The sequence below is a fragment of the Cryptosporidium parvum genome, chromosome 6 (assembly GCF_000165345.1).
Source record: "Cryptosporidium parvum Iowa II chromosome 6, whole genome shotgun sequence".
In the NCBI taxonomy this organism is placed as follows: Eukaryota; Apicomplexa; class Conoidasida; order Eucoccidiorida; family Cryptosporidiidae; genus Cryptosporidium; species Cryptosporidium parvum.
This window is the reverse complement of record NC_006985.1, coordinates 551,138-568,217: the sequence shown is the minus strand read 5'-3', so window position 1 is coordinate 568,217 and position 17,080 is coordinate 551,138. Positions and strand designations below refer to the sequence as shown.

The 17,080-nt window shown below is 32.6% G+C and overlaps 8 protein-coding genes across 8 annotated transcripts; 4 read left to right on the top strand and 4 right to left on the bottom strand.

The window, feature by feature from the left end:
* Window positions 1-31: 31 nt before the first annotated feature.
* cgd6_2390 (DNA topoisomerase III beta-1, putative) lies at window positions 32-2,586 on the top strand (the record flags this gene model as incomplete). Its single annotated transcript, XM_001388287.1, has 2 exons — window positions 32-1,090; window positions 1,138-2,586. The coding sequence occupies 2 exons, from the start codon at window positions 32-34 to the stop codon at window positions 2,584-2,586; spliced, it is 2,508 nt and encodes an 835-aa protein (XP_001388324.1).
* Window positions 2,587-2,612: 26 nt separating this feature from the next.
* On the bottom strand, window positions 2,613-3,941 carry cgd6_2380 (mRNA capping enzyme; RNA guanylyltransferase Ceg1p; the record flags this gene model as incomplete). Its single annotated transcript, XM_627595.1, has 1 exon — window positions 2,613-3,941. A coding segment is annotated over one exon (1,329 nt), but the record flags the coding sequence as incomplete, so codon positions are not given.
* A 121-nt stretch (window positions 3,942-4,062) lies between these two features.
* cgd6_2370 (Sec1-family protein) lies at window positions 4,063-6,171 on the bottom strand (the record flags this gene model as incomplete). Its single annotated transcript, XM_627594.1, has 1 exon — window positions 4,063-6,171. One exon carries the CDS (start codon window positions 6,169-6,171, stop codon window positions 4,063-4,065), a length of 2,109 nt encoding a protein of 702 aa, XP_627594.1.
* A 359-nt stretch (window positions 6,172-6,530) lies between these two features.
* Window positions 6,531-7,520, top strand: cgd6_2360 (mitochondrial FAD carrier protein; the record flags this gene model as incomplete). Its single annotated transcript, XM_627593.1, has 1 exon — window positions 6,531-7,520. One exon carries the CDS (start codon window positions 6,531-6,533, stop codon window positions 7,518-7,520), a length of 990 nt encoding a protein of 329 aa, XP_627593.1.
* Window position 7,521: 1 nt separating this feature from the next.
* On the bottom strand, window positions 7,522-8,385 carry cgd6_2350 (mitochondrial carrier protein, 4 transmembrane domain; the record flags this gene model as incomplete). Its single annotated transcript, XM_627592.1, has 1 exon — window positions 7,522-8,385. The coding sequence occupies one exon, from the start codon at window positions 8,383-8,385 to the stop codon at window positions 7,522-7,524; it is 864 nt and encodes a 287-aa protein (XP_627592.1).
* Window positions 8,386-8,453: 68 nt separating this feature from the next.
* cgd6_2340 (hypothetical protein with signal peptide and 12 or more transmembrane domains) lies at window positions 8,454-10,253 on the bottom strand (the record flags this gene model as incomplete). The annotated part of the gene is made up of 1 exon (XM_627591.1): window positions 8,454-10,253. One exon carries the CDS (start codon window positions 10,251-10,253, stop codon window positions 8,454-8,456), a length of 1,800 nt encoding a protein of 599 aa, XP_627591.1.
* A 428-nt stretch (window positions 10,254-10,681) lies between these two features.
* Window positions 10,682-11,590, top strand: cgd6_2330 (hypothetical protein with signal peptide; the record flags this gene model as incomplete). Its single annotated transcript, XM_627590.1, has 1 exon — window positions 10,682-11,590. One exon carries the CDS (start codon window positions 10,682-10,684, stop codon window positions 11,588-11,590), a length of 909 nt encoding a protein of 302 aa, XP_627590.1.
* A 522-nt stretch (window positions 11,591-12,112) lies between these two features.
* Window positions 12,113-17,077, top strand: cgd6_2320 (multi-domain chromatin protein with WD40 repeats, bromodomain and PHD domain; the record flags this gene model as incomplete). The annotated part of the gene is made up of 1 exon (XM_627589.1): window positions 12,113-17,077. The coding sequence occupies one exon, from the start codon at window positions 12,113-12,115 to the stop codon at window positions 17,075-17,077; it is 4,965 nt and encodes a 1,654-aa protein (XP_627589.1).
* Window positions 17,078-17,080: the final 3 nt, after the last annotated feature.

The window sequence follows — 17,080 nt, the reverse complement described above, 5'->3', positions numbered from 1 at the left end:
GTCAGTGGAGAATTAATGAAGTTGATTAATAATGTCACCAATTAAAGTGTTAATGGTGGCCGAAAAGCCATCAATTTCGGATACTATTTCAAGGATACTTTCAAACGGAAAGTTAGATACACGACGTGGAAAAACTCCTGTACACGAGTTTAATGGAACTTTTATGGGAATGAATGTTCAATTTAGAGTAACTTCAGTTGCAGGCCATGTTTTTGAAATAGACTTTCCTCAAAGTTATTCTAACTGGGAAAAAACAGACCCAGTTTCTCTTTTTGATGCACCAATAATAAAAAATGAATCTTCATCCAAAATGGTTTCGCATTTAGAAAAAGAATCTAAAGGCTGTAGTTATTTAGTACTTTGGCTCGACTGCGATAGAGAAGGGGAAAATATATGTTTCGAAGTAATTAATGTTGTATCAAATAACATGAGCAAAGGAAGAGATCAGAGGGATTGGATTTTCAGAGCAAAGTTTTCTTCAATTTCTCCTGGCGATATTTTTTTTGCAATGAAAAATCTGACATTCCCAAATAAAAATGAATCGGATGCCGTAGATGTAAGACAAGAGTTAGACCTAAAAATAGGAGTTGCTTTTTCAAGATTGCAAACAAAGTATTTAAAGAGCAAGTTTGGAGATTTTAATAAAAGCTCAATAATTTCCTATGGCCCTTGCCAAACTCCGACCCTTTTTTTTACTGTCCAAAGAAGGGACTCTATAAATAGCTTTATACCAGAAAAATATTATACGATTTCTGCTACTTTATCTAAAGATTCTCAAGATATAAATCTTATTTGGAGTCGTTCAAGGGTATTTGAACTTCAGGTCGCAAATTGCTTTCTTCAATTAATTCAAAATAAGAAGCCATTATCAGCAAGGGTTGTTGATATCACAAGCAAGAACTCCAGAAGAATTAGACCACTACCTTTAAATACTGTTAGTATGCTCAAACTGTCATCAACAATACTTGGAATAGGGCCATTTCAAACACTAAACATTGCAGAAAAGCTTTATCTTTCTGGTTTTACTACATATCCTAGAACAGAAACGTCGAGATATCCAAAGAATTTCGATATTAAATCTACAATAGCGGTAAGTTATTATGTGCATAGCAATTAATTTTCTTATAATAAATTCAGATGTTTAAGAATAATTCAGTATGGGGAAGCTATTCTTCAGATTTGCTCCAGAAAGGCTTCAACTTACCAAGAAAGGATGGCTTGGATTTAGGAGACCACCCTCCTATTACACCCGTTAGGTCTGCAACTCAGAATGATTTGGATGGAGATTCTTGGAGACTTTACGATTTAATTACTCGTCATTTTTTTGCTACAATATCAAATGATATAAAAATGATTAACAGGACCATTAAATTTGATCTTAATGGTGAAATCTTTATAATTAGTGGGAATCAAGTAATAGACCACGGATTTTCGGTAATCCAGGGTAGAGCTGCGTGTCATGAGTCAAATATAATTCCAGATTTTACTCTAAATGAAGTAGTACCAATAAAGAATATTGAGATTCTTTCTAAAGAGACAAAACCTCCACCAATTCTAAGCGAAAGCGATCTTCTTTCTTTAATGGAAAAACATGGAATTGGCACCGATGCTTCAATGCCAACGCATATTCAAAAAATTCAAGAGCGCGAGTATGTCAAATTAGCTTCAGGAAGAAGGTTGGAACCCACAAAATTAGGTATTGCTCTTGTTCATGGAATAATGAATATAGATCATGAGCTTGTTCTACCCAAGATTAGAAGCGAGATGGAGAAATATGTCGATCTCATTGCTAAGGGTAAATATAATCACAAAGCAGTACTTAAACATTCTCTATCAGTTTTCAAACTCAAGTTTCTTTATTTTGCGGAGAATATTAGTCTTTTCGAGTCGTTATTCCGGCTTGGCTTTACAAATATCACTGCTTCTTGTAGTAGGATTAGCAGATGCGGACAATGCAAAAGATATTTGACATATATTTCTAATATTCTTCCTCAGAGACTGTACTGTTCTTTCTGTGAGATTTATTTAGATATCCCTCAAAGAGGCACAATTAAAATCTACAAAGAACTTAAATGCCCAATCGATGACTTTGAGTTATTGTTATTCATTGACCAAAAAGGGAAAAAAAGTATCTTTTGTCCAAGATGTTACAATGATCCCCCTTTCTTGGATGCTAAAGAAAATATGCTTTGCAAGTTTTGCCCTCACCAGACATGTAACTTCTCTTTAAAATCAACATTCTTTATGGCTTGCCCAAGTCAGGATTGTAGAGATGGGATTATCACAATGGATTCGAGCTCAACTTCTGATTGGAGGTTTGATTGCTCAAGGTGCTCAATATCCTTCTCCATAAAAAAAAATATTTGTGAAAGGCTTTCTCTAGGCGAGCGTTGCGAAAAGTGTGGATCTAGAAAACTTAAGATTTGTAAAGAAAAAACATCACAAGAACATTTCGTTGGATGCCCAAATTGCGATGAGGAAATTTTGAGTTTAATCGAAGTAATTAGCTTACCTAAACTTGCTTATAGATCAGATGTAGCGAAAAATAGTTTTAGAGGCGGAGGAAAGAGAGGAAAAAGACATTAGATATAATAAAGTACAAATATTATTAGCTATATTTCACTTCTTTTGTCTTCGATTTGACCTTTTCTACAATTTGTAACAAACTCAGGGACATTGCAGTACTCAACAACAGACTTTTTCCCACTTTTCTGGTATAGTTTTATAGTATTTATTAATACCTCACTGTTGATCCCATCTCTAATAGATTCAAATACACGGTTTACTGTATTAATATCATTCGGGGAGTTCTTGTCGGATCTAATTCTTTCAACTATCCACCCACCTTGAACTGTGGTAAATGGCTTATTCCATAAGATGTTCCCATCTTCGGACTTAGTAGGTTTAGAATAAATGGCATTCTCATCGTAGTAGCACTCCAATATTTGACCAGAGGTTCTATATAATTTGAATTGATCTACTAATTGATTGTATACACTTCCTTTTGGTACACAGAAGCAATTCACACTTGCTCTAACACCACGGATCCCAACCAAAAGCTCGAGAAATACACGAGAGTCATATGATTCTGATTCTGCATAAAATATTGCTGCAAAATCTGCTGTATTCAAGTGAGGGGGTTTCCATTTAAGTAGCTGAGGGCACGTTCCAGGAACATATGGTAGGTGGACTGGGGTGAAGATGATTCCATCACTGGGATGTGGCAAACGCCTTGAAAAGTTCAATATTGCTGGAACCTCGTCGACTTCAAAGAAGTCCTTAAGATATAACTCAAATGGAGTTGGATCTATTGATATTGTAGACCTATTTTGGTCATATTTGCATTTTGGAATGACAACCTTTAGATATGCAAGCTTGAGCCGTTCTAACAAAGGTAGGGATTTAACAGTATCGTCTCTTTCAATGCAAATGCAATCATAAATTAAGTATCTGAGAATATATCTCTTTTGCCCATCAACCTCAATAGTATCTTTTACAAGTTCTCCATCCAATAGAGTATTCTGTTGAAAGTATTGAGCATGCTCATCTCTTGTTGGATCTAGGTTTAATAATTCAGAATTTCTTCCTGAAAAGATTTTTTGAGTTTCTAAATTCTCGATATTTTTATTTGAGCTCTTTACTTCATAAACAGTATCCCAAAATGAACTTGGAAGGGTCATCTTTACCATATTAATCTTTTGGTTTCTGTCTATTAGAAAAACGCGTCTACTAGCTGCATAGAGAAGAAGCCGAATTCCATCAGTCTTTTCGCAGGCCACATAAAGATTTTTCCCAATACAAGACTCGAGCTTCTGTCTGTTTAAGGACACAGGCTGTGAGCCAGGGAATGTATCCTGACGCCAACCACAAAAAGATCTAACTTTTTTTAAAATTTCGTTTCGTTTAGAATCTATATTAGCAATTAAAAAGATATTCAATATTAAAGCAATGCTTTAACTTACCATCATTCAAAACAACTCCAGGAATTTCAATATTTAATGCGATATCCATTGCAGAAAAGTTTGAGTTTTATTCATATTCTAGGTTAACGCGGGAAGACTCTTATTTACTATTTTCATTTCTAAGGTGGCTCATACTTTCTGGTTTTTTGCATGATTCAAAAAATGATTTGTGGTTAATAACTTCTGTAGTTGCAACAATGATCTCCTTATTAATGATTTCTTGGAGCTTTCTAAGAGTTGCAATTTCACCAAGCGTTACTCCTCCAACAAAAACAACCAAACACGAATTGTGCTTTATCATAGATTGCATCGATGGAGTTAGCTCAACACTAGGACCCCATACATAGTTGAGCGCTTCTTTTAGAGAATCATAACCACCTGATTTGGAGTTATTCATCTCTCTACATAGGATTTCTATAAGCCTTGTACTTATCGGGGCATATCCACTATAAACACAACTTATATCATTTTCTGACTCACTTTCATCAACAAAAAGATTGAGCAGACGCTTTATTAGTTGCCAGTACGATTTTTTATTTGGATCAAACTTGAAAAGTCCAACTCTTTCCAAAATATTCATTCTATATAACTCTTCAAAACCGAAAACTGATAATATGTGTTTTTTGATTTGCTCATAAACTTTTTTATTTTTGAACCCATTTTCAATTATGCACGAAAGGCATAGTAATCTATATATTTCCTCTATTTGGATATCTTCCTGATCTAGAAGATCCTCTAGAGGCGAGTCCTCCGCCCCTCTAAATGAGATTGCTTCTGAAAACTTCGTGCTTAGTTCCTTGACAACACCTGTTACTGATTGGTGAGAATCTGACATTATTGAATCTTCCAGCTCTAGCCTTCTCAAAGTCTGGCAATCTTTTGTGAAGTATTCATTTAAATATGTAGCAATATTGACATGCTTAGCAAGTGTTCCTTGCTCACGCTGTTTACCTTTTAATTTTCTAATAAAATCCCCAATCGCAGATATATCCTTAAGTTTTTCTTTTTCTTGGTATAATGATTGGAGCTCGTTCGCTTTTTGGTGGAGATAAATTCCCACATCTTTAAGTTTTAGATCCTTCAATATTGCGAATAGTGGGTCTCCAAAGAGAGGTAGTTTCCAATGAGGAGATTCTTCATAAACGTCGGATGCTACTTTCTTTGTTGGTATATCAACATAAGTTTTTTGAACACCAAAAAGAAAGTCAAGCAGAGCGTGGTAGGAAAATGGAGTTGAAAATGGAGTTACCAAATCGCATCTTCTGTCAATTATTATTACCTGATCAAAACCCATCGGAAATTCATTCGTCAAATCATCTTCCGGAAAATTTTTAATATTAGAGTTTTGAAGATAATACTGAGTAAATTCCAGAGTATTTGTTAATAAGTCTTTGTCAGAGCGTTTGAACTCCGGATATTTGTAATTCCGATCATCATTTGTTTCAAAAAGTGTGTTCCAATCAAAAGGTTTGAGAATATTGGATAGGGAGTTATTTTCTTTAAAGCATCGTATCAGGTGCTCTAAGACTGATACTCCTGCAGATCCTATTGAATAAATCGGTACATTCGTCGAGTTTGTAAACTTTAACAACCAATATAACGAATAAGCAACCAATTGTAAAGAAGACTCTTCTTTATATACGTGGAAATCGAAGAAAATATTCCTAAATTCCATTGAAAGAGAGGTTTCATCTATAGGAGCCCAAAATAAATTAACTGAATAGCATTCTGGAGTAACTTTTAGTGAAGCTAGCTGTTGATGAAGAAGCCGTAATATTACCTTAGAATAAAAAGGAACAAAACCAATATAAAAACAAACATCAATTTTTTGCTTGGTTATATTTTTTTTTAATAATGCTGAAATTAACTCTATGTGTTTAACGATGGTACAGGTAGAACTTAGTGATGGATGACATAGAAATACACATTTTAATTTATATATGAAATTTGATCTCACATTTGAATCGAATTCAAAATCACAAATAATTGATTCCAATCTTTCCTCAACATCCTCTGAAATTATTAAAGGTTGAATTCTTTTGAAACCAAAATTATTATAGTCTACAATATCAGTAATTAAGCTCAGAAAAGAAGAAATTGATGTTTCAATGAAAATCTGAGGTGCTAATCGATTCTCATTATCTTTTTCTGATACAAGTTCAAGAAAACTTAGTAATGTTTTACGGCAGTTAAGTCGAATTAAGTCCATTAGTTTTTTTTAAAAATATTTTCATGATTTGTTTGCGCGATAAGTTATAAAAAACAATTCCAGGCGGAAATAAAAGGAGCTATATATTAATTATTTATGCTAATATCAGTAGCAATTAAAGGAGAATGAACAATAATTAAACATTATAAGTTGTTAACAAAACATATATATAATAATTTTCAGCTTAGTTATCTTTGGTGGGAGCGATAAATATGGGAATTCAAAGTTGTAATACAAAGTACAAGACATGATTTTGACTAATTCAAATTTACAGTTAAAACAATCCAAATTGTGAGTGAATTTTTAATAATTCAGCTTGAGCAAAAAAGCGGTATAGATTATTTTAGAAAATATATATAATGAATTTTCCAAAGATAAAATTAAACGAACAATGGCAACTGCTAAGGCTATATGGCGTGCTAAATAGCCCTCAACTAGTCCTTATTTATCCAGTTTACACAATTCAGCTTAAGTCAATGTGCTTACCTTATTTCGAAAGCTATTTAGAAAATAGTAATAGCATTGAAAGTGCACATTCAACAACTTCAAGTTCAAGGATAAGCAGAGGAATAATTTATAATTTAAGCGGAATAAAACTTATTTTTGATTCTCTGAGGTGTATTTATAATGAAGAAGGATATTGGGGATTGTATAGAGGTTTCATACCTATGACTTTACACTCATATTTTACACGAATATTACATGATCAACTTTTAAAAGTATATAAAAGACATAGTAAAGTTCACGATTCATTTATAAAACCAGTATATGTAAAGAGCAGCGCAAAGTATATCTCTGAAATAATCACATACCCTTTGCTTGTAATTTCTACACAACAGGCAATTTTTGACGTTAAGCGCTATAATCTTGGGTTACAAGACGATAAGGACAAAATTGAAGAGTCAGTAATAGGGATATATTCACTAATTCAACTTTCAGTAAATTCAGAAGAAGGTATTACCTCTTTGTGGAAAGGTGTTACTGCACATATTATTTTTAGAATAACCGAAGATTTAATAAAGAATAGTTTATATTCTTATTTATCTATTAATTATCAACGTGCGAAAGACACGGAAGATAAATTGCTCGCTACTAAAACAAAGCCACATAATAAAAAGCATCTTAAACATGGGGTCAGCAATTTTACTACATCATTACTTTCACCACTAGCTCTTATTTCAACAGTAAAAAGATGCCAGTCGAGCGACCATATTGGGTTATGTAGGGGCGACGTTGGAATTAAAGAAATACTTGGAAATGTAAATTGGGGAATATATTTTGGTCAGATGGCTGTTAACTCAATATTTATTGCTATATATTTATTTGACAGAGAAAATAGTCTATTTTAGTTCATTGAGGTAATGTTTCAAAACTGTGGTACATTTTTTCCAATGCAGAATTGCAAAGTTGGTAGCAACCAAAATATATTATTCCACCAATGGTAAGCCATAAAGCACGTAGAAACGATCCTATATAGAATGATTTTATTCCATTAAGTCCGTAAATCGTTTTTATTGCACTTAGAATCGAGACATTTGAACTTCTTGTCTTTGCCTTAGTAAAAATATATGTTCTTATATTGTCCGCTGGCGAGGTAATTAATGCTGCTATAGCACCGCTTATACCTCCAGAGATTCCGCTTAATAGATCTTTAAAGTTGCATTTTTCACCTAAGACTCCATCTCCTGTTCTGTTCAGCTTCTCCCAAAGAGAGAACTGAATAATGGAAAAGGGAATGTCTCTGATTAGGCTAGCAGTTATTTTATTAAAATTAAGGCAATGCCTAAATAATGAATAATTAGTGTAAAAGTGTCCCAAAAACGATTTGTTTCTAACTTGTATATTCTGTTTGATCACTTCAAAGGGAGCTCTAAACAGTGATGATAACAATTCACTTATCAATGAAATTTGCATTGTTTTTAGAGATTTATATTTCACTTGTGGTGAATAATTACTTAAAAAATGGAATGTGCCGAAAAAAATGGAAGAAGAAATAAAAGAACCAAATGCCGAATACTTGAATCCTGAGTATATGTGCCTGTAGTAGTTTCTAGTACTAAAAAATAACACACTATTTTTGCATAACGATCTATATTGCATCTTCGTTTTTATCGCATCCACTGGATATAATATTGTTTCAACAAAAAGTCCAGCAATGCCTCCAGAAATAAGTGAATTAACCACTATTTGGAATGATTTTTTCCCATTTTCCATTAAATTAACCTTTTTTTTTCTTAAGGAACCAAATAATTAATAGTCGATCGTTTTTCAAAGATGGAATTTCAATTATTTCTCTTAGCTTTTAAAAGATTCAAAATAAATGGAACAGATAATAAAAAAATATTAGGAATCAGCAAGTATTGATTAACTTTTGCCCAGGAAATTACTTCAAAGTATTGCGAAGTTAAAAAATTCATAATCTGAAAAAAAATAAAACATGTAAAGGCTTGTATTCCCGCTAATCTCGCAAAATTTGAAAATCCAAATGTATCGCCAATGAAGCAATTTAATGAACCAAATATGAATGATCTCAGAGCAGAAAATGCGCAAAAATATAAATAAATGCACCAGAATGGTAGTGAATCGATGAATATAAGCAAAACATGTATTAAACATCCTAAGATAGCGGTCAAACCAATCATAAAATTGACACCATATTTAGTTGCAATAATACCCCAAATTACGCTGAAGATACTTCCTAAGCTCATAATAATGTTATAAATATTCATGATTTGAAGCATTTCCTGTTCTATCCCAACACTCTTGTTGATATACAATACAGATGTAACAATGTATTCACTTTTTGAAACTAGAATTGAGCATCTCCAAAAGTTATATATAAATAAAGCCATAAATGTGAAGTACTCATAACTAAATAGTTGCTCAAATATTGGTCTATCAATAATTGTATTTAAGCTGTTTTTAGCATTAAGGTCAAAAACATTGAAGATATTTGAAGGAGTTGAAAAACTTCTAATCTTGTCTATTTTCAGCATATATCTACATTTTGCTAATGAGCAGACCACACTGTAACCACCCATGATTGCAGAAGAGGCTTTAAGGTTGCACATTGCTGAAGATTCGCACTCAACTCCTTCCGAACTACAGCATTTAATTTTTATCTTAACATTTGTAACTTCAGATCTTGCTCTTAACTGTACGGTTTTTGGGCATGTAATTAGTATGTCCTCTTCAGTAGTGGATTTCTCTAGCTCTCCAAAGTCTTTTCTTACTTGATTTCCATTTGCCATTTCTTCTTGGCAAGTAATGAACTGTTTAATTTTGCTAAGCTTCTTTTTATGAATAAGCTTGTTGAATGTTACAGAAGGCAATGTTAGGAAAAGAGATATCAGTGAAAGCACTGAGAGAATTACATAAATATAAATAAATAACCTTTCTCCAGCTTGTTTGTTTGTATCAGAATAGCTTTCTACAAATTGAGTTGATTTCTTCAAACCTGATTGAAAGTTAACTATTAACAATGGTAATAAAATAGATGCATCAACAAGGCCACCCAAAATGGAAATTACCAGAGACTGCATCTCAAACAGTGATGAAACAGAAACAATACTGTATGAAATACAAACTCTTCCGATTCCCAAAAAAAGCCAGCTTAAACTAAGTAAATACTTTGCAATCCACAAAACTTCAAAAATATTAGTAAGTAGTAGCCAAATCAATAATCCACAACATACGAATATAGTTCCAATGGTACCCAAAGCTCTTGGGCCAATGATATCTGCAATTGTCCCTGCAATGGGGCTAGCAATTAGCGGAGCACTTAAACCAAACTTCCAGGCATCAACATGTAAAACATTTTGTAAATTACAACCTATAGGGTCACATTCATGACTCAAAAGTGGTTCCAATAATATTAAGTCTTTTAATTCTGGATTCAAACAGTCATCGCCTCGGTAGTTTTTTGTACTTGGGTCACATCTGCATAGATTTGAAAACATACAAGCTTTTCTAAGCAGCGGTAAAATAGCAGTAAATGAACCTACTAAACCACATACAGAAAATGAGATTAAAAAGTACAATAAAAGCAAGAACCAACGATTACATTTTGGTTTGTCCTCCATTTTCAAATCATAGCAGAAAAAGTCAAATTTTTTTCCTAATGGAAATCACGCGGTACTTATTTTTAATCAAGTCTCAACGTTTAACTAAACAATCTAAAATTTATAGAAAATAAGATTTTATGCGGATCAAACTTAGAATTCGTTAATTAAATGGGCATTTCTAATTACAAGCAAATTATTTCAAACATAAATGACGTGAAAAGCGAGCGGAATAAAGTATTATTTTCGAATGTTGAAGTACAATGCAATAATTTTAAAAAAATACAATCTGGCGCCAAAACAGGGTGCAGGTTTTAGACATAACGTGGACTTGCGCATGCAGTTTCTAGGCATAAAGTCAAGAAGAAATCACTTTCATTTCAAAAATATTTGCACCAAATAATAAATTTGAGCTCTATTATAATTGGTAGTTATTAATATAAAACAAAATGAGTGGTGCAAGGAGCTCGATATTCATTGCTTGCATACTTTATTTCATTTCTTTGGTTTCAGCAAATGGAGTTTGCATTCTTAAAAAAGGAGCTAGTTGTTTGAATGCTTCGTACTCATTCATTGAAGGTGGCATGACACCAGGCGATGCTATCCGTGTTTCTGTCGTTCTTTTACCATCTGCATCGTTAGAATTGACAAATTCTTCATTCCAGAATATTGCAACATTAAGATTCGGTGTGGACTCATGTTCCATTGAAAGTGGCATAGCTTCATTAAGAGCATATTCACTTTACAAGAATGGTCAATACAATACGGGATCTACCATTTCGTTTGATTTGGTTGCTTTAGAAAAATCACTTGCAATTTTCATTGCTGGAAGTAAAGTTTTAGAAATCCCACTATTGGTCGCTGCTCCGTTTATGTTGACATCAGACAGTAATGGAAGCGCTCCAACATTACAGTTTTTGGAGTATTCAACAACTGAAACTGGATTCTGCTCAATTGCTTCATCAGGCTCATGTAATAACTCTAGTTTAGTAGGCATGTCTAATGGAGTTACAAAAAATCTTACTATTAGAGCCGAATTGCCATCAAGCATTCCAGATGATTACTTCAGCTTCTACATCTCTACATACAGCAATATTTACAAACTTCCAGTTCTCGAAGTTGCATTTACGAAGCAAGAATGGCTCGCAACATCATCTGGATCCTTTGTAGGTAGAGGGAAAATTCCAGCCGGTATTAATTTGGGCAGTTCTATTAATTTTGTTCTTGTGCCAAGTTCAGGCGGATCAGTAGAACTCAAGGTAAATGAAAAATCTTTGGGTGTTGTTAAGGTCGATGCAAGCTCAATCAAATTCATCTATCAGTCTGTTAGCCAAGGAACTATGAATGTCTCCTACTAAAGTGGAGATAATCAACTAATTAGATTTGATTAATTTACAAATAAACTTACCTAGTTGGAAGCCATGTTTGTAAAATTAAAAATAAAATATTGCTTTGATTTACTGGAGAAATCTAGAAAGCGAACCTAACAATTAAGACTCTACAACATATTCCCTCAAAATATTATTTAGGTATGGAATAGGAAATATTTCTAGATAGATTAATACTAATTCTCCAATTATTGTTTTTTTTTATCTTATTTCTGCTAGGTTTGATTAGTGCTTGATAATTGTTTGCCGAATAGGTCTGTATGCCAAACTAAAATTTATATATCACTATTGAACTAAAGACTCGGTCATATGATCTCCAATCATACTTTTTGGACCATTTAGTTTTATGTATAATTCTGTCCTTATTATTGACATCACGATTAACTATTAGGGCGCTAATAATTATTTCTCACAATACATAGCTTAGCAAATATAATGAATAAAAAATAAATGGCTGGTTAAAATTCATGTCATTTTCAAATTTCATCATACATGGAGCCATATTATATTTGTTATATCCTAAAAGAATATGGTTTTGACGATGTTTCAAACAGAGTTTTTGAAAAGTTTAAATCAATTTCGAAAATACCTACTAAAATAAATTATGATGGCACTGAAACACAAATATCATATGAAGAACTAACAAATGGGCTTCAAGATAATATTTTTGGGTTTATCAAGTTACTTTCTTCATTTATCGAGTTGTGTAAATTTAATAAGAATAATATAGTAGGAACAGAGAATTTAATTTTTAATCAAGATAGTTTTTTAAATACCATTCAATATTTGAAGAATGAAGTGATTGGCCACTCAACTTTCATTGAAAATATTAAAGATATCTGTTCTAGATCAACTTATCTAAATTTGAGGAGCTTAAAACATGGCGTTAGTGACAAATTAATGCTTTCGAATATGAAATATTCTCATCTTCTAACTAACTTTTGTGGCAGGTTTATCCTATCAAATTTTATATATGCTCATCAACATATTGAAGACTCTGAATTTGGAGTAGGAGGAGAACCGGCAAGCGTATATGTTATTAAAAGAGATAAAACAGGAAGTGTATTAATATCTGGAGGCGATGATGGAATGATTAGACTCTGGAACACATTTACGGGAAGTCTTTTAGCTTCTGTAAGGAAGCACACTGGGGATATAATCGACCTTGATGTTAACTCTTGCAATGCTTTATTAGCATCTTGTTGTGGTAAGGGCCAACTCTTGTTAACTTTGGTATATGGAAATGATTGGGTTCCAATGGCAATTATTGAAAATACAGACAGATTGACATTTGTTAGATTTGCATATTCAAAACATAGCATTAAGCTGAATAATGATGATATATTTCAAGAGTCTGAAATGTTAATTTCTGCAGGTGATAATGCAATCATAACAGTTTATAAGGTTTCTGATCTTTTTATCCATGGATCTTTGTACCATTTAGCTTTAATGAAACGAAGAGAATTTCCAGAAGTTCTACTAAATAGTTTCCAAAGTATTTTTAAACGTTATGGAAGCTTATCTAAATCTCCAGGTTCATTTGAAAGAGAGCAATCATTATTTTATAAAGCCCCTCCAGTTTATAAGATTGATATATTTCCACTATCCCCAAAAGCATTTGATATTTGCTTAAATCCTATCGCTAACCATGGATCTTCATCCGATGAAAACCTTAAAAACTATGTCTTTTTTTCAGTTGGTGCCTCTTTACAGTCCTTGAGTTCAACAGAAGAAATACAAATTAACATTTCTGGAAAAAATATTTCGAATGAAGTTATTTCAATACAAAAAAAAAACGATATGCAAGGATACTCATTAGTTTTCATGATTCCTTTAGAACATTCCCACTCTAAGAGTGGAATTAATTTGATCAATATGCCACAAAAGCACAACGAACATCCAGACGTTTCATTTGCAAATAATTCACATGATTTAGTTACTGCTTCTGATGATGGCACAATTATTATGTGGATATTTTCTAATCTAAGTATTTATAACCAGACAAATCTTTATACATATATTTCCGACCGAATAAACAGTGATTCATATTCCAAGAAAAAGAATAATTCAATAAAAAAAGCTACTGAAAAATCTCCAACTGAAAGTCTATCAGATGATGACTCAGATTATGTAGGAAGCGGATCAATGGATGAGAATTCACTATTACGTAGGAATCCCGTAAGAACTTCAAGATTCGTTGTGAAAGATAGCTCACCAAATAAAGAAAATGACAAATCTATTGGAACTGATAGTTCCTCAAATTTCGTCCAATTTATAGATAGTATACAGTGGTCATGCGATGATTCGATCATTTTAATTGCTCAATCTGTGACATCTAAAGGAATGTTGAGAAGAACTAGAAACTCCACACTTGTAAGTTGCATTGAATGCTGCATTTCTTATTTTTCAAGAAATTATGGTGAAAGATTTCTAGATGTAGTTCTTCCAGGCGTCTGCTCACGAATTGCATGTCTAATTCCTCACCCAGTATCCCCTGGAATAGTTTTGTCGTTGACATATAATGGAGTTATTTTTGTAATATCCAACTCGAAACTTAACCAACTAAATGATTTTAAATTTAAAAACAATTCAAATATCTTATTTGAACATAAAAATACAAAAAATCCTTATTTAAATGGCGTTTGGATAAAAAATGGGTTGAGTTTCGTAGTTTCTCAAAAATACGGCTCTTTTGAGATTTATGATATATGCAATAAAGGAGATTTAAATCAGCAAGTTCTAAATCAGACATACAGATATTCCTTTCCTGAGCAATTTTTCTTAAACGACTTTTCAGAAATTCTAAGGGATGATACATTTGGATGGATAGATCAGAACTTAAGGAGACCGATATATACGATACCCAGATCAGTTATAGTTGACAGAAATAAAAGAATGTATCCAGAGGATATTCAACCTCCGATCCCAATGTTTTCTTCACTTGGAAATAAAACTTCGAAAAATAATACAAGAAATGAATTACTTAACAGCAGAATTCCATTTTATCCGCAGCTTGATAAAACTCTAAGCACATATAAAATTTTAAATTTAAACTCTGAAATATATTTAGAAAAGGCTAAAAAAAGATCAATTTATAGAAAGAAAATGCTTGAAATTGATAAAAATCCACTTAATGGCAGCCCTACAGTTTCAAACAACTCAAATGCATTTCAATCTAGAAATACAATAAGTAATATTAATGAAGAATTGACGTGGGTTTCTTCCCAAACCAATAATGATGAAACAAGCAGTGTAGAAGCTCAAAGTTATTCGAGTGACTTTTCAAATGATGAGGATTTTGATATAAATAACTCGAGTACTACTAATACAAATAGAAGGCTCAGAATGATTAGTAGGCGTTCTCCGTCGATTTCAGATACTGGAAGCTCTTCATCTTCCGATGATTCCAGCCTTGGCGAAAATGACTACGATTCCGATTTAACTTCGGAAGATTCTTTATATAATGAGATTAGAGGTTCAAAAAGTATTACGAGGTCTCGCCGTAAAATTAAGAATAGACTAATTAACGTTCAAGATTCCGACTCTGAAGTCGTACCAGAAATTGAATTCAGATATTACGCATTTTCAAATCTCGATACAATTTGGATGCCGGATTCAGAAGAGCAAGAAGTCAATAATTTATTAGTTTGCAAACTATGTAAGAAATCAAGCACGACAGTTATTGGCTATAAATATTTAATTAAATCTGAGATTGAGTTTAATAGCCACAATATCAGGCCAATTCTTCATGGAGTAAATGGATCCATTGATCTGGGGCCATTAATCGGACCATTTGATTATTTTTATAGTACGCATAGACCAGAGAGAAATGCAAAATTTATTCAAGAAAATGATAACTTTGGCGAAGGTAGTTTTTACTTACATTCAAGATGCCTAATTACAATTCCTTTTCTTCAATGGGAGCTCATTAATGATCAAGTTTACACAAATTTATTCGATATCATGAGAAGAGTTTATAATCCTTCTCAAGGAACTCCACCTCTCCCAAAAGATGGTTTATCATCAACATTTTTTGATTCGAAAATTGTTAAATTTCCAAAGCTTATTGGAACATGCAGCTACTGCCACGATTATGGCGCATCTATTCTCTGTCAGGGTAATAGATGCAATCGTCAATTTCATTATCATTGCACAGCGCTAGCATATCATTCTTTTCCAGAATCAGTAAACTCAAGTTTTATATCTCCTCGCGAGTCAAACATGTATTGGTGTGATATTATGCAATTTTACTTATTTTTTTGCCCTAAATGCATTTATCTCAAGCAATCAAATGTTCCATATTGTCCAAAGAGAGAAAATATGATAAATAATACTGGGCACAATCATTGTAATAGATCTTGGCTATTAGCGGATGAAGTTTCAGCAGGATATGTACCTCAAGTAAATGACTACCTTTATTTTTTCCCAAATGCTTATATTTGCTCAGGACTTGATGATATATTCTTTAAAAATATGCTAGAAATTGCTACTGAAAATAAAAGGCTACCCAGAAGGTCAAATAGGAAATTTGAATTTATAAAGTGCAAATTAATTAATATTTCCTATGCATTTCCAAGTGATACAGAACATTCTATTAAGGCTATACTAACGTTTTTAACGGAATTGACTTCAGGAAAACATGTTTATTGGCAAATAAGATGCGCTCCGAATGATGGACCTGATTACTTGGTTTTAGAAGACGAGGTTGAAAAGGGAATACATAATTTAGAACACAGACTAAGGGTTGGACAAGAAAATCATATATTTATTGATAATCAATGGCACGAAATATTGATAAGAAATATTAAGCAAAATTTTATTTGGGAATCCATTGAAGTCACTTGGAAGCAGGAAGAAAGTAACAATAACTCTTTAATGGTCAGTCCATGGGAAATTTATGAAACTGTACCTGACAAAAAGTCTCTCCCAAACAATTTGGAGGCGAGCAATGATCTAATAAAAATTTTTTGTTGGATGACAACTCAAAATGGGCAAAATAATCCATTGTCAGTAGTTGAATTCTTTAAATATCCAATTCCCTTTTTTTCAAAAAAAAATATATCAAAAAATGGATTTTCAAATCAGGAATGGGTAATGCACTATTGGAAAGAAATTCCTCTTCCATTTAGTTTCACTTCAATAATAAATAGAATTCGAAATAATTATTACAGAAGGTTAGAGAGTTTAGTATTTGATATATTTTTAGTGAGGTCAAATTGCGAGCACTTCAATATTAATAATAATAATTTAGTTCAAGGTATTCGTTCGATTGAATATGAACTACTCAGATTAATCTTCAGTAAAAGATTACCGAGATATATTATTCAAACAAATACAAATATCCTACTCCAAGAAATTGGCCTTGAAGATAGAATAAAAGTTATTGATTCTAGTAATATCGATTCTGATGAAGAAATAATTAACAGGATAGGAAAAAGAACGCGTAGAAGACTATAAAGA